This window comes from Odontesthes bonariensis, chromosome 23, assembly GCF_027942865.1.
Source record: "Odontesthes bonariensis isolate fOdoBon6 chromosome 23, fOdoBon6.hap1, whole genome shotgun sequence".
Classification (NCBI taxonomy): domain Eukaryota; kingdom Metazoa; phylum Chordata; class Actinopteri; order Atheriniformes; family Atherinopsidae; genus Odontesthes; species Odontesthes bonariensis.
Window position 1 is genome coordinate 14,724,969 of NC_134528.1, and position 13,779 is coordinate 14,738,747.

General features: G+C 38.1%; 1 protein-coding gene across 1 annotated transcript in view; it reads left to right on the forward strand.

The window, feature by feature from the left end:
- Positions 1–12,322: 12,322 nt before the first annotated feature.
- Positions 12,323–13,779, forward strand: part of LOC142373809 (SH3 and cysteine-rich domain-containing protein 2-like) — a 33,273-nt gene continuing 31,816 nt past the window's right edge. Inside the window, exon 1 of the mRNA XM_075457221.1 lies at positions 12,323–12,741. Coding sequence (XP_075313336.1) covers positions 12,658–12,741 — 84 coding nt within the window. The 5' untranslated portion in view covers positions 12,323–12,657. The remainder of the gene's footprint in view (positions 12,742–13,779) is intronic.

Consider the following 13,779-nt stretch of genomic DNA (forward strand, 5'->3'; position numbering starts at 1 on the left):
AAAATCTAAATTCAGAAGTGAGTCGGTTTTTCACATCAAGGTGAGGATTTTATCAGCCTCTTTCAGCCACACTTGATTGCCTCAAACTGAGTCGGAAGATTCCCTTGATTCCCTTTAAAAATAAGCTAGAAAAACATTTTTTGATAATTAGTTTAAGAGCACTCAGCACTTATTTACCAGTGATGACAGCGGATCTGCAGTTTTTTCCTTTATTTTTCTTTGGGATTTTAACTTTGTGTTCGTAGAATCATTTCTGTTACCTTTTTAGGAAGCTGAAAATTGAGCTCAGAAATGGGTGTGGTCTGACTTCATGCCCCTGTCCTGTGTTCTTTTTGACATCTAATTCATTTTCAACTCCCTGCACAAGGTACTGAATTTGGGTATATAGAAAAACAACATTTTCTAGGTGTGATCTGTGAAGTTGTTGAGGTCATGGTGGAATTTAAACTTTTCAGGTTTAACATTAAATACAAAGTATGCCAGCACTTTGGTCACTGGTATGGTAGTGCCTTTGCTATCCACTAATTCAGTTTAGATTGTACTATTCAAACAACTATTAGATGGAGGACCAAAATATTTTGCAATTACATCTATATGATTCTCCAGAGGATGAATCCCAATGACTTTTCATCCAGTTCCGCTGTGACCATTACATGTATGCTTTTAAGTGAAATGTGACTAATTTAAAGTCACTAAAGCACTAAGAAAATAAATAAATAATAGTACTAAATAAAAGAAAGTGAAGTCACTAAAGCATAAATTTTACACTTTTACTTTACATCAATAGGTCACAAAAATGTATATTCCCTTGAAAATTAAATTCAGTGATGTGTATTTCTCAGTAATCCAATTTTATTCAGTTAAATCAAATTCATACAAATGCATTCACTTATCGCGTCAAATCTTCTTTTCGAGTTGACAACCTGCAATCTTTTAACAGGAAGTGACCTCTAGCAGAGCTATACTCAGGATTGGCAGCCCTCTGCCTTGACTGGTTTGGGAGGACAGGAAAGATGGGGGAAAAAATGGGGTTGGGATGACAGGAAAGAACAAGCCCCACAAGACCAGGCCAGGGATACCAAAGAGAAACACAAGTTAATCACAAAAATGATGTCATATATCGATATACATATATATAAATATATATACAGATGAAGACAGCAGTAAGAGGAAAAGGTGCTCACCTCGTCAGCAGTCTAGGCCTATAGCAGGATGACTAAAGGGATGGCAAAAGGTCACCCAAGCTAGCTCTATGTATGAATTTTGCCAAAGAGGAAAGTTTTAAGCCTAATTCTGAAGAGAAATAGGGTTTCTGCCGCCCAAACCTGTACCAGCAGCTGGTTGGTTGCACGTGAAATGCTCAAAAACTAAAGGCTCTGCCTCCCATTTTACTTTTAAAAGCTCCAGGAACCACAAGTAGACCTGCAGTCTGAAAGCAAAGTGCTCTGTTGGGAAATTATCAACCTATGAGATCAACCTATGAGACCTATGAGATATGATGTTAGCTTGGTCATTGGAAGCTTTATATGTGAGGAGGAGAATTTAATCATTTTGTTCAAATTCTATTCTGGATTTAACAGGGAGCCAATGAAGAGAAGCCAGAATTGGAGAAATATAATCTCTCCTGTTAATTCTCATGAGAACTTTTGGATCAGCTGAGAGCTTTCCAGTGAATTTTTGTGAAAGCCCGACAATAAAGAATTACAGCAGTCCAATCTTGACATAACAAATGTATGAACTAGTTTTTCAGCCTCACTCTGAGACAGGATGTTCCTAAATTTGGTAATGTTTGGAAAAGTGAAAGAAGGCGGTACTGGAAGTACTTTACTTTCATGATTAATTGACATAGTTAACCAAGGGAATATCATATGTCAAACATCACTCAAGGGACTAACGTGGTTTTGCACAGTCTAAAAGAGCTGCTAGTTACCACAATCTGTGACTGTGATCATTCATGGAAGCAGACGAAAATACGCTGGACACTCATCTATTGTGTACCACTGAATGTACCAGCTCTCGTCCTCCCATGTGGAGCTCCAGTTCTGCCCCAAAGGTTTATGTTAACTCCCTCTCTATCTTATTGTGCGAAAGATGTAAAATTACAAATCAGCCATGGGAGCTGGAGCCACACTCCTCTGTCGCACATGATTTCCTCTGTCACAATGTGACCACTTTTTTTCAGTCGCTTAGATGTATTTTTGGCGGTACAGAAACAGACTGTGAGATGAGTTCAGCAAATTGCCACCTCCCTCCAGCACATAAGGAAGGACTGCAGTTCATGGCTTTCGATGAGCAGTATAGCCTGTAAAAAAAACCTCCCAGCTTTTGCTTTATAGTATCAGCAAGAGGAAGAGGGAGAAGTCATTTGCCAGTTACTTAAGCTTTAGGGGAGTGGGGGGTTAAAGAGGAAGTAAGAAAAAAGGCAAAGGAAGGATGGAGTAGAAGAGAGTCAAGATTTATTTTCAGCCTTGGAGAGCTGCATTCTTAACTAAGGATATTATTATAGCTTGAGAGCCACAGACAGATTCCAGCTTATACTCTGAGGAGTGTAGCAGCAACTGACAGTATGTCTGCAGTTGAACATTTTATCAGTCATGGAGGTTGTTATCTGAGCAAAAACTGAATTCCACATATAATATAACATTGCCAATCATTTCTATCAGAATAAATATGTGTTCTGAGAGGAAAAAGCAACCATGTCTGAACCCCAGATCTAGACACAAAATAGTCTACTTTTCAGACTTTCTGCAAGTAAACCATAAACAATGTTTACTGATTTGTTTATGCTTCCGTAAATTCATCAGCAACTGGCAATTTTGCCTTTATTGAAGTGAAAATTCCAGTTTGAAAGGAAAAAGGACGAAAAGCACAACACATCCCTTATGACCTCACAGGTTTTCTGTGAACAGTTTCTGCTGGTGTGGCTTTGCAGGTTTTTGTAAAAATGCTGTGCTGAGGAAAGTTTCCCCAACTCTGTGCGGCTTTGTTATGCTGAGGCAAACTGAAGCGAGTGGCAATAAAAAAGTGTGATGCTTGCGAAACATCAGCGAAACTGAGGGAAGTGAAGGTGCGCCTCACATGTGGTGTGGAAGCACCAAGTATTTTACTATGGTTTGCATCTTATCAGTTTTTTACAATAAAAGCACAGCAAGAATTGTTCAAAATGGAAAATGTAGTCTGAAAATGAATGGTCCAGGTAATGTTGTGGTATCATAATGTAAAATGTTGCATAATATTCAGCACCAAGGAGAGTTCCACACCACATTTGCCTGCAGTATGTTGGATGATTCCTAACTTAACTTTTTTTTTCTTCCTGAAATAAAATGGGTTTTAAGCATGCTTTTGGTCTTCTACACAGGCTCATCTTTGGAGCCGTACTGTCGTTCACGTGCAGGGTGCTCTTTCTGCATAGACAGAGCCATTGGGAAGTCTGCCTTTTGTGGGGTTTTGGTGATATATGCTGAAAATTCAACCTCCTCGGGCTTCAAGGCCTAAAATACTGTTGCAGGTCAGGTCATAAGATACAGAGCACCTTCTCGACGCTGGAGAAAGTATGCGTTTCACTCTACTCCAAGCTAAATCAAATCTTAAGTTACTGCGGGCAGCAGTTTGAACTTAAAGGCTTGTATCTATGCAAGGGTGAGTCGCCAAGCACTAGCTCAGGTGTATTTGTGCTTAACAATATTCATGTTAGGGTATCTGTGGGACACATTATGAATATGTAGGAGTTTATTGTGCCGTAATTGCAATAGGGATAGGCGCAGTGAGTGTCAATGCCAACACCTTTTTGCATGTCCAACACAAACTCCAAAGTCACCCAGGCCAGCTGTCTATCCCGTGCCCAGACATTTCATATGGCTCCTCCGTCTCACTGAGAAGTCACTGCTGTAAATAACACACCCTTTTCAATATTTCTCTGTGAGAATATGACTGTTTACTTTCTGTTAACACTTAAGGAGATTTACTGTGCGTGCTCTGCTCCATTGTTAGACAGACTTACTGGATCACTTCATATTACTACGACAAGGATTTTAGTTTATCAATAATACTTCTAAAATATCTGAAAATTGAAATAAATTATTGAAATAAATTGATATAATTTATGTGGGCTTAATTCATCTTCTAGTTAGAATATTATTACTTAAGCCATTTGAACCTTCTTCAAACTTCTTTTCAAATCAAGTCTCAGTACTTTTCTATTTAACATTTTCTTTTTTTAAATCTACTTTGGGGCTTTATGTTTAATCGTCACTGTGAGAGGGATATGATTTTTAGTTTAAGTTTTTTTTTCTTTAAAGGTGGGGTAGGGGATCTTTTTCTGGAACATTTTTTTACATATTGCTTGAAATACTCTTCACACCCCCATTGCAACCAATTAATTAAAAGTTTTGACACAAATATGAAAAGTTTTAGTGGCCTCTAGAACATACAATCTAGGAAAAACACTATCCAATCATACTGAACGGACCGTTAACAATGATTGGATTCTGATGCCGTCTATCAAACTGCAATCTGCTCCTCCCTCCCCCTCCTTCTCCCTGTGCGCGTACCCTGCTCCGTGAACGTCCAGAAGCTTGGCAGGAAGCTAAATTAGAGCCAGCTTGGCTAGCACCTTGCATTATTAAACGTATAGTTAGCATAAACTAAATACGGCAACGATCGATGCTTGCTGTCAGATCAGCGCTCGTGCACCTTCGTGCTCTTGCGCGTTCATGTACTCTAGAGGCGTGCCTTCGGGGGGAAAGTGAAGAAAAGGGTTGGGACTTTTTACCTGTGTATTTTCAAAATGCAGCTTCGCTGGGGTCAAAATCCAGGATCTCCTACCCTACCTTTAATCGCTTGTTATCTTCTTCTGAAACTAAATGCCAAATCTATTGATTTATTCTTTACAACTTTTCTTCTGACTCTTGATACCTAATGCTTCTCTGTGGGGATGAATAAAAGCCTTATCTGATCTGATCTGATCTGATCTCATCTCATCTCATCTGATCTCATTTGATGAGAAAAACTGATGATGAAAAAACTCCACGAAAATGGAAGGATTTTGATATAAATCCTTTCACCAACAGCTGCTTTAATATAAATAATATATTTGTATTTATTTTAAATATGGAATTACATCCTTAAAAGGAAAGCGTTGAATATTCCCTACCACCTTTGTGGTCACTGGAGAGTGCCATTTTCTGAGAATTAACAACAAAGTCACATCCACAGAAAAAAAAACACAGTTAAAGAGAATTCTTTAAACAAGGCTGACTAGTAACACTGTTTACTGACTTGTGGTGATACTTTTGTATTCAGCTTTTTATTTATAATTTTGAACTGTGGCCTGGTGAAAAAGATATTTATGAGTAACTCAGTTTTTGTATTTCAAATTCTTTCAAGTGTCCTTTATGATAAAGTCCAAGTTTGTTTGTTTAGTAGCAGTTGCAGACTGAATTTATGAAGATGGTATTTTAGGAGAAAAACTCTGAATTGGGCTCAGAGGTTAATCTTAATACATTTACTATTTATGTAACAATCCGTATTTTAAGGAAACAAAGATTTTGTTTATTGACTGTAAGTAGGTCAGAGTCATTTTCACATAACCAGATTATGGTCAGACAATTTAATTTGTCCTTGGTATTCAGTTAATGACTTAATTTGGTTGTAATTTGGTTAAAGCCTGGCCTGTGTTGGCTCCACCTGTCATTGTGTCTAAATGCTTACTTCGACCTCAGAATACAAGGACACATAGTACCAAATCTTTGATTTAAGTCAAAGTCTGTTATCTAAGTGGTGAATGTTCATCTGGCGAGTTTTTACTACAAAACAAGCAACATTCTTTGTGGTCTTTCTCCAGCACTGGCCTTTAAATATTGTATGTCGGACTGTTATGAGTGATGTCTGATAACTTTTAAGCTGTCTGTGAAAAACAGATGCATTATTTTGGTAATTGTCAGTGTTTCAGCTGATTGATTTGTACATAATTTCTTGATGAATCGGTCCGAGAGTGTTGTTTGGATAAATTCGTGATTTTGCAGATGGATATTTTTGTCCTCTTGATTCCTCGTATCTGGTGCCGGTTTGCTCCTTTTTCTTTCTCTATGGTCTCTTGCTTTTCACTTTTTACCTTTTTTCTTTTTTTCTGAGAACTTGAAAGCTTTATTTGTGCAGTTCTTGTTCTGCAAACACTTACAAATATCTCAGAATTCACAGAGAACCTGCTGAAAATGTGTCAACAGCTTAAAATAGGAACTCAGTTATCACATTGTCACTACACACTGCCACAGTGCACATTTTCTTTTTCCTATTATGAAAGCAGAAAAAAGACATGGTTGTGGATAAGAAAAGTATACATACAGTACATCCACCACACACACACACACACAGCAAACACACAAAAATAATTGGACGATGAATTCCACGTGTATCACGCTTGCTGTGAAAAAAATCTTCAAAGTGTTAAATAAAAAGACAGGGCTGTCGAATATACTGTATGAGCAAACGTCTGCTTGTTACATCATGAGAGAAATTTGTTTCCTATCAGGAACTGCTGGGTTAATGTTTGACCCAGATTCAGTTGAGAACTGTAGATGTTCATCGCATCAAAGAGTTTAAATTAAGCTGGCTCATTTAAAGAGAAAAGGATCTTTGAAATAACACCTTGTTTCTATTGGTGGGCTCATAAACTGTAACTCCAAGGAGGGCTGAGGGGATTAAAGTGTCTTTTTTTTTTGTCCTCATGTGACAGCAGAAATATGCAGCTTGTCTCCTGTTTTCTAAGCCCCAGGCTATTCAGATTCTTTCTAATCTTGAAAAGCATGTTGCACTTGGCTGCTCACTCAGTGATTCGTACTTCAAGTTTTCTTTCTATGGAAAGCAGCGTTCTAAAATTCTACACACTCTATGGTGACTGGTTCCCTCCTTTTATGTTAAAATGACAGGATCTCATCAAGATCTGTCCAAATTCCAGCTACATTTATAGCTCAAGTTGTGGCAGCTCTGACTGATCCCAGGCCTTTTTGGCAAGCACGAGACTTGCCCTGAGCGTTGCACACAACTAAATAATGTGTATGCAATGTCATACCCTGATTGACCCAGCTGGTTTTTCACAGGCCAGTGGCCACTCTCCAAGAAATTGAAAATCAATTATGATGGACAACTCAGGACTACAACACACTGTCGTTAACTGTCTGGCACATGTGGCCATTAATGAAAGAAATATCATTGTTAAATATCAAGACCCCATACTTAATCTAATATATCTTATCAGTGTTGCATGTCCTATTGACTCTCATCACTTTTGTAATTGTCTCTCCATCTGGTCACAATTAGACAAATCTACAATCAACAATCAGAACCAATTGTTAAGAGTAAAGAATTTAACTTTGATCCTCTTTATAAGATCATATACTTACTAATTCTCTTTTTTTTTAATTACTTTATAGAGGATTTAAAAGACCATAACCCATAAACAGCAGTGACTTTCCTTTTTAGACAATGGTTGTGATTGGCCAGCCCTGAACCATGCTGGGGAGGACATCTGTTTGAACAAGAAAGGGTACATACACAAACTGTTTGAAGTGTATCAGAGAAGATGCATAAATATCTGAAAGTCCCCATGGAACAGCCTATTGAGTACTCCTTGCCTCCCCATACATAACTGTTTTCTGTGAAAGAACCTGAGGGACTAATTTCCCTCCAGAAAAGACCAGTCTGTTCTGATTGGTCAGATCCAATGGCCTGATTAGCTCAAAACACCCTCTAATCTATAGCAGCTCTGTTGAATTTCACATTTTTTTAATGAAGCATCTAATTGGGTGTTAATCTGATTACCCCTGAGTGCAGAGCCATCAACATCTGGAAGTCATTTTTTACTTTTTTCTCATTTAAGGCCACATACCGGTATGCTGATGGTGGAGCTCGTCAAAACACATAAACAACAACAATAGATTAGCTAAAAATACGAAATTTTAATCTAATTTAAGAAACCAGTCACATATTCGACTCCTTACTAGTAATGCAATCAGCTCATCAGAAATGTATACTATCTGGTTTCTGTTGTCAGCATCTTTTCTCTTCAAGCCAAGCGTGGTGAACAAAGAAGCAATATATTTAAGTGTTAAATGGTTTACTTGGTATATTATGTAAAACTGTTATCTTTTGTGAGGCCTGAAGAGGAAGCTACAAACAAAGAGTGACAATAAGAGATGTAGGTTGAATAAGCTTAATAATGACAGAACCTGACTTGTATACTCAACTAATCATTTATCAATAGCTTTCTTATATGTCGTATACATTTTTTTGTATAGGAAGAAAAATATTCAACAACTTTATTTAATAGTATTTAGACCTGGAGTGGCTTATGGAAAATATTTCAGTTCCATATTTTGGAAATAAGCATAATTTGCTGTTATAATCTTTGTTTCAACAGCTTTTACATTAAATTTTCTATCATATCCCATTCGTACCAGTATTTTTAGCTACCTTTAGGGTACTCTTCAGAGAGTACCAACGTGTTTGAGATGACAAGGTCAGCATTTGACTAATGCATTCATTAGAACTTAATATTACCCAGATGAATTCTTCTGTATTTTGTTTATTTCATTAGTCCTGCAGGGAAGATCCCCAGGCCTCAGTTAGATGTCTATATACTTAATTTACCCTCTCCTGCACATTCTTTTGAAGTTGAGGATTAGATGACGGAGAGATAAAATTAGCATCAGCAAGGCCATTTCACTGCATAATAATGTAATTATGGGATGTGTGGGAGAAGAACAAAGTTTCTGCAACCCAAAACATGTTCTGTCCTGTATCAAGAAATACTCTGAGATTCTGAGATTTTTAGGCATATTTGAACACACATCATATGCTAGATAATGGCAGAAAGAATGATTTTATTTGCAGTTTCACAGTTTGGATTTGATTCAATGCAATCAATCTGTGATTAAATCTTCTACTGTTATAGTTGTTGAGGAAGATTGGGATGAAATTGTTGCCAAGCATCATCACATGGGAACCTGTCAGACTATACTACCAAATCCCAAGCAGAGTCTAACCAAAGCACAAAAACAAAACTCTCTGGCCACCCTGTGCTGGGAAATAGCTTACGTCAGCTGTCTCACCAGACTGCCTGCTGTTAGATGGCTTTCATTACTGGAGATAGATGAGAAACTAAGTCGGCATAGATGACAAGTGAGAACGAGCAAACAAGAGCGAGTATGTCGAGTGACAGATTTAGAAATGGGAGAGGAGAAGAAAAGTGGGTGGGTAGAGGTGGGAGGCAATAGAAAGAAGAGAGTTATGCTAATTTTAAAGGATGGGAAGATTAAAAAGAGGCACATCAGGTCATGTGCCTTCCAGAGACGGGACCCTAATCCCCTTCACATGACTACTGCAGATCCACTTCATACAAATACAGTACAAACACTCAGAAAAATGCACATTACTATGCAGAAGATAATGTGCAGTTAATCGCTCAATGTATCTTCTAGATTGGAAGCTACTGAAACATAGTGAGACACCTGAAGCTGCAGCCAGAAAGACTGAGGGGACGTGGATAAGATAAAGTATGACCTACTTTAATTTTTGGTTTTTAATCTTTATGTAACTGGGGCAAAAAAAGACTGTACTGTACGTGCAATTTTCTTCTGTGTTTCGGGAAACTTCACAGGCACTAATAGTAATAATGTTACCACTAAGTGAGTCCAGTTTCACATACAAAATGAGGCTACGTTCTGCCGTTCAAAGAGAATTAGATGTAAGATGTTCTTTAAGTTTTAGTGTGTGTTTTAGTGCGTTTGTACAGGAGCAAGAGAGAGTGGATGGAGGTTAGTGAATCACAAGTAGAGCGAAAAAAAAAAAGCCCCCTCCCAAGTACTTAATAAAAGATGATGCTGCAAAATGGATGCCAGCAAGAGCTCTGGAGACCAAAAGATATTCATGATTCAACAGTCACCGTAATTATCATTAAAAATCCCGAGATTGTGCAAGAAAATTACAGATGTGGATACTTTATGCCACTCACAAAACAAATTCAGACCCCTCAAAGCTTGATAACCTTTTTTGTCCCTCTCCTGTTTATCTTCAGTGCCCCATTTCAATCAACAATAGATGTGAAACTTTCAGGGATAATTCACATGATCACGTGGGCATCCAGCTGTAATGCAGTCACAGCTAAAATATGAAGCCTTATGCAGTTTGTACTAAACTGAAGGCATTTGCATCCAGTAAGAAACAACAGTGAGCACAGATTATCTCTGTGTTACGTAAACAAAAATTGACTGCCGTCCTCTGTGAGCTTGTTAAGCGCAAAAAAATACTTGTTTACAGTGTACTGATTGGCAGAATTACAGAACATATATAAGGTCATATGATCACTCATATTTTGTTCAATTTTAGAGGTGTGTGCCACACTCACAGCCAGACTAAGAAACCCTTTAGAGTCCTTCTCAGCTTTTTTTATGTATTTATGATCAAACAAAACAGTCTTCATTTATATAATTGCCTTTCTCATCAGAACAGGATATTGGATTTTTTATTTTTTTTTGCTTTCTTTGAGAGTACCCGTATTTATTTGTTTGTTTTGCCAGCCGTCATCGTATATTTTTTTTATTTGAAAAATAGCTGAATTCTCACATCTTCACATGTCTGCTTGCACAGGAGGCAGAAATAATTAGTACTTAGTGCCATGGCTTTGTTCTGAGCTGTTTCTATTTTTACCCCAACGTGATGGAATACACTACACACTGCACACATGCTGTTAAAGCAACAAACACAACTAACTAACTAACTTTGCTTCATAAGATTAATTCTTTCATAGAAAGAAATGAAAGTGGGTGAGTATGAAACCAGGCAGAGGGCTGATAATTAGTGAGACACTCACTGAGGCAGGCAGGCGAGAGGAGCTGTCCCTGGTGCTGAATCAGCCACCCATGCTTGACTGAGGCCGCTCTCTGTGGACTGTCTGGTCACATACATAGGCTACTGTATGCTAGCAACGTTCCACCTATACATCCATTTTCTTCTGTATGCATTTCACTTCAAACAAGGAGGTTTAAAGAAACTATTAGAGGTGCTTATTATTTGTTTTGAGCATTTACTACCATGCACCCATTCACACAATTCATTCCTATATTACATCAGTGACCACTGGAGTTCAAACTTGACTCTGATCATATGCAAATCATCATTATATTAGAACAGATGTAGCTTCATTGTTATAGGTGTTTTTTAACACCCATTGACATGCTTAAAGTAGACTCCCTCAATGATTGGAGTCTTGCTCTAAGAGTTTCGTGGAACATACAAGATAAATAAGGAACAGTTCAACAGCTACAGATGCATGAAAACATCTGTAGCGGAAGAATTACAAAAGCTGTTGGATTATTATATACTGAAATATTGGCATATTCTGGTCTGTTTTCTATTGTAGTATTTCTAGGACACCGATGTAAATATACTTTAGTGATGGTATGGGTAATACTGTAGCTAATTTAAGCCATTTTGGGTTGTTTGATCTATGATAATGGGCCCAATATTATCAACTCGATATGTGTTTGTAAATTCTTTAATTAATCTGAACTTAGGCTACAAGTGTATATTCTTGTAGATAATCGTATCAAAAGCATCATAAAACCACCTAATGATTAAAGAAATTCACATTAGGGAAAGAGACCAGAATGGCAATTGTAAATGTGCAACAGTTAAAGTAGATAATTTGGCAAATGTTTTGCTCATTTGCTCTCTCCCTGTCACCATTGTCATAAAAACAAAGCTCTGGACATATAACACCATAGACAATGTATTTATTTATTTAATTGCCTGTTTAAGAGGCAATCAATAAGCCATCAAAGCCCACAAAAATGTCAAGCGACCATAAAGAAAAAAATGTGTGGTTCGGGGATAAAACCCGAATATGTCAACTGTGGTATTTCAGGCCTAGGAATGTACATAACAAAGGTCAGTGTACTTCAAAACGTGTCAGAAGCACATAGTTTTAAGGGTACCAAACTTCTCTGGTGTTGCTTGAAGATACATTGTCACTTTTACTATAATTGATCATAAATCGTAATCATAACGTGACAAAACTCTATATTTGTCAGATTCAATAATTTAGTAATTTAACACAGAGCTGTAACCTACTGTTGGTGCCCTCATGTAAATCTCGTTACCATCATCTCTAAACGTCACCACACTCTCAGCCAATCACGGGGAGCTCCACTATTCCTTTTTGGCGTATGCGTTTTGGCATGGACCAATCAGGACGAGCGGACCGCTTTGCCACGGCGAAATCGAAGTTGTTGTAAGAGCGCGTGTGTGTGCGCAAGGGGAGAGAAATTGACCGGTGGACTCAGGACGCGAGAGAGCAGGGAGACAACGGCAAGTCGTTTGCGGATCTTTTCTTTAATGAACAATTTCTATTGATATTTTCTCCCCCACGAGTCAGAGTCTCGAGCCTGAAAGCATTTGGGACGGAATATATTATTGTGCTTAAAAGCAAATTCCCACATGGATCCTGCCCGTAAAAGATGAGTTGACAGTCCTGATCGGTCTTACTTCTCTGTACACCATGGCTGTAGCGATGCTTAAACCCCCGTTCGAATAGTTTCCTCATTCCTCTGTTGCCGTGGACCTCAGTTTTGCTGTTTAAGGAGCATTTTTTTGTGATTCGAGATGACGGAAATCAGCGAAAAAGAGAACGAGCCTCAGAACCGGGAATTTCACCGACAGCCTATGCCCAGCCAACCAGAGTCGAAGGTAACCACACACCTATGTATTAAAAAAAAAAAAATCATAACGAACACATGAATCCCTAAATCACTGAGAGAGGACTTTCAATCGTGTGTTGTTTCAAATTGATTTTAGTTTTTTGCTTTGCAGTTTTTGTGCAAACTTGACATGTGTTCATTCATTTTAAGATATGTCAAATCGTAAACAGTGACCCAGACGTGCGCTCTCTGACATGCGAGGCTAATTTTGTGGAGGCTCTAGGATTGCATAACAACTCTAAGCCGCTTTACTCTTCACACCTGGTTTGACCTTAGAGTTCAGATATTACACTACGCGTTTGCTCTTTGTTGCAGTTTTGGTGAATGCACAACACATCAGAAACAAATCAGAGTTGTGATGAACGGCAGCCATTGTAACTATCAGACATTCTTAATCAGTTGTGGACAATAGAAGGTGCAGGGCTTTTTTTTGTACACTTGCCCTGCTGTCTCATTGAGATCATATAAGTAAATATTAAACCTTTGGCAAACTATTATGCAACAAAAGCTATAACCATCCTGTAAAAAGCTGTCGCTGACTGTAAAGAAAGCCTTCATGTTTTGTTATTTGTTTGGCTCTGGCCACTTAACTGGCCTTTCGAAAGGAAAATAACTCCTCAAATGCACCGTTCCCCTTCTGTTTCCATTGAAGTGGTTTCAAGGTAGTTCAAAGATTGAAACATCTTGTTGAACGTTTCTAATTAAACCTACTCTGGATTAAATTGGCTTGGGTTCATGGCATACTAGTATTTCCCTGTTACACAGTTAATGTCACGTGATGGCGTGTGGAGGGGCAGATCAGGACCCAAATGCAGACGAAACCTCACTTGGAGTCAAATTAATTAACTTTATTTGACACAAATGAAAGGCTATGGCAGGAAATCCCAACAACTTACAGAGCTGATGTGGCAAAATATTTGGCATAACAAAGCAAGAACTCAACAGTAACAAAGACAAGGATCTTACCAGGAATAAAGGAAACCAGGAACAATTTTTTTTTCACAAAGGGAGCTAATTACTGACTCAG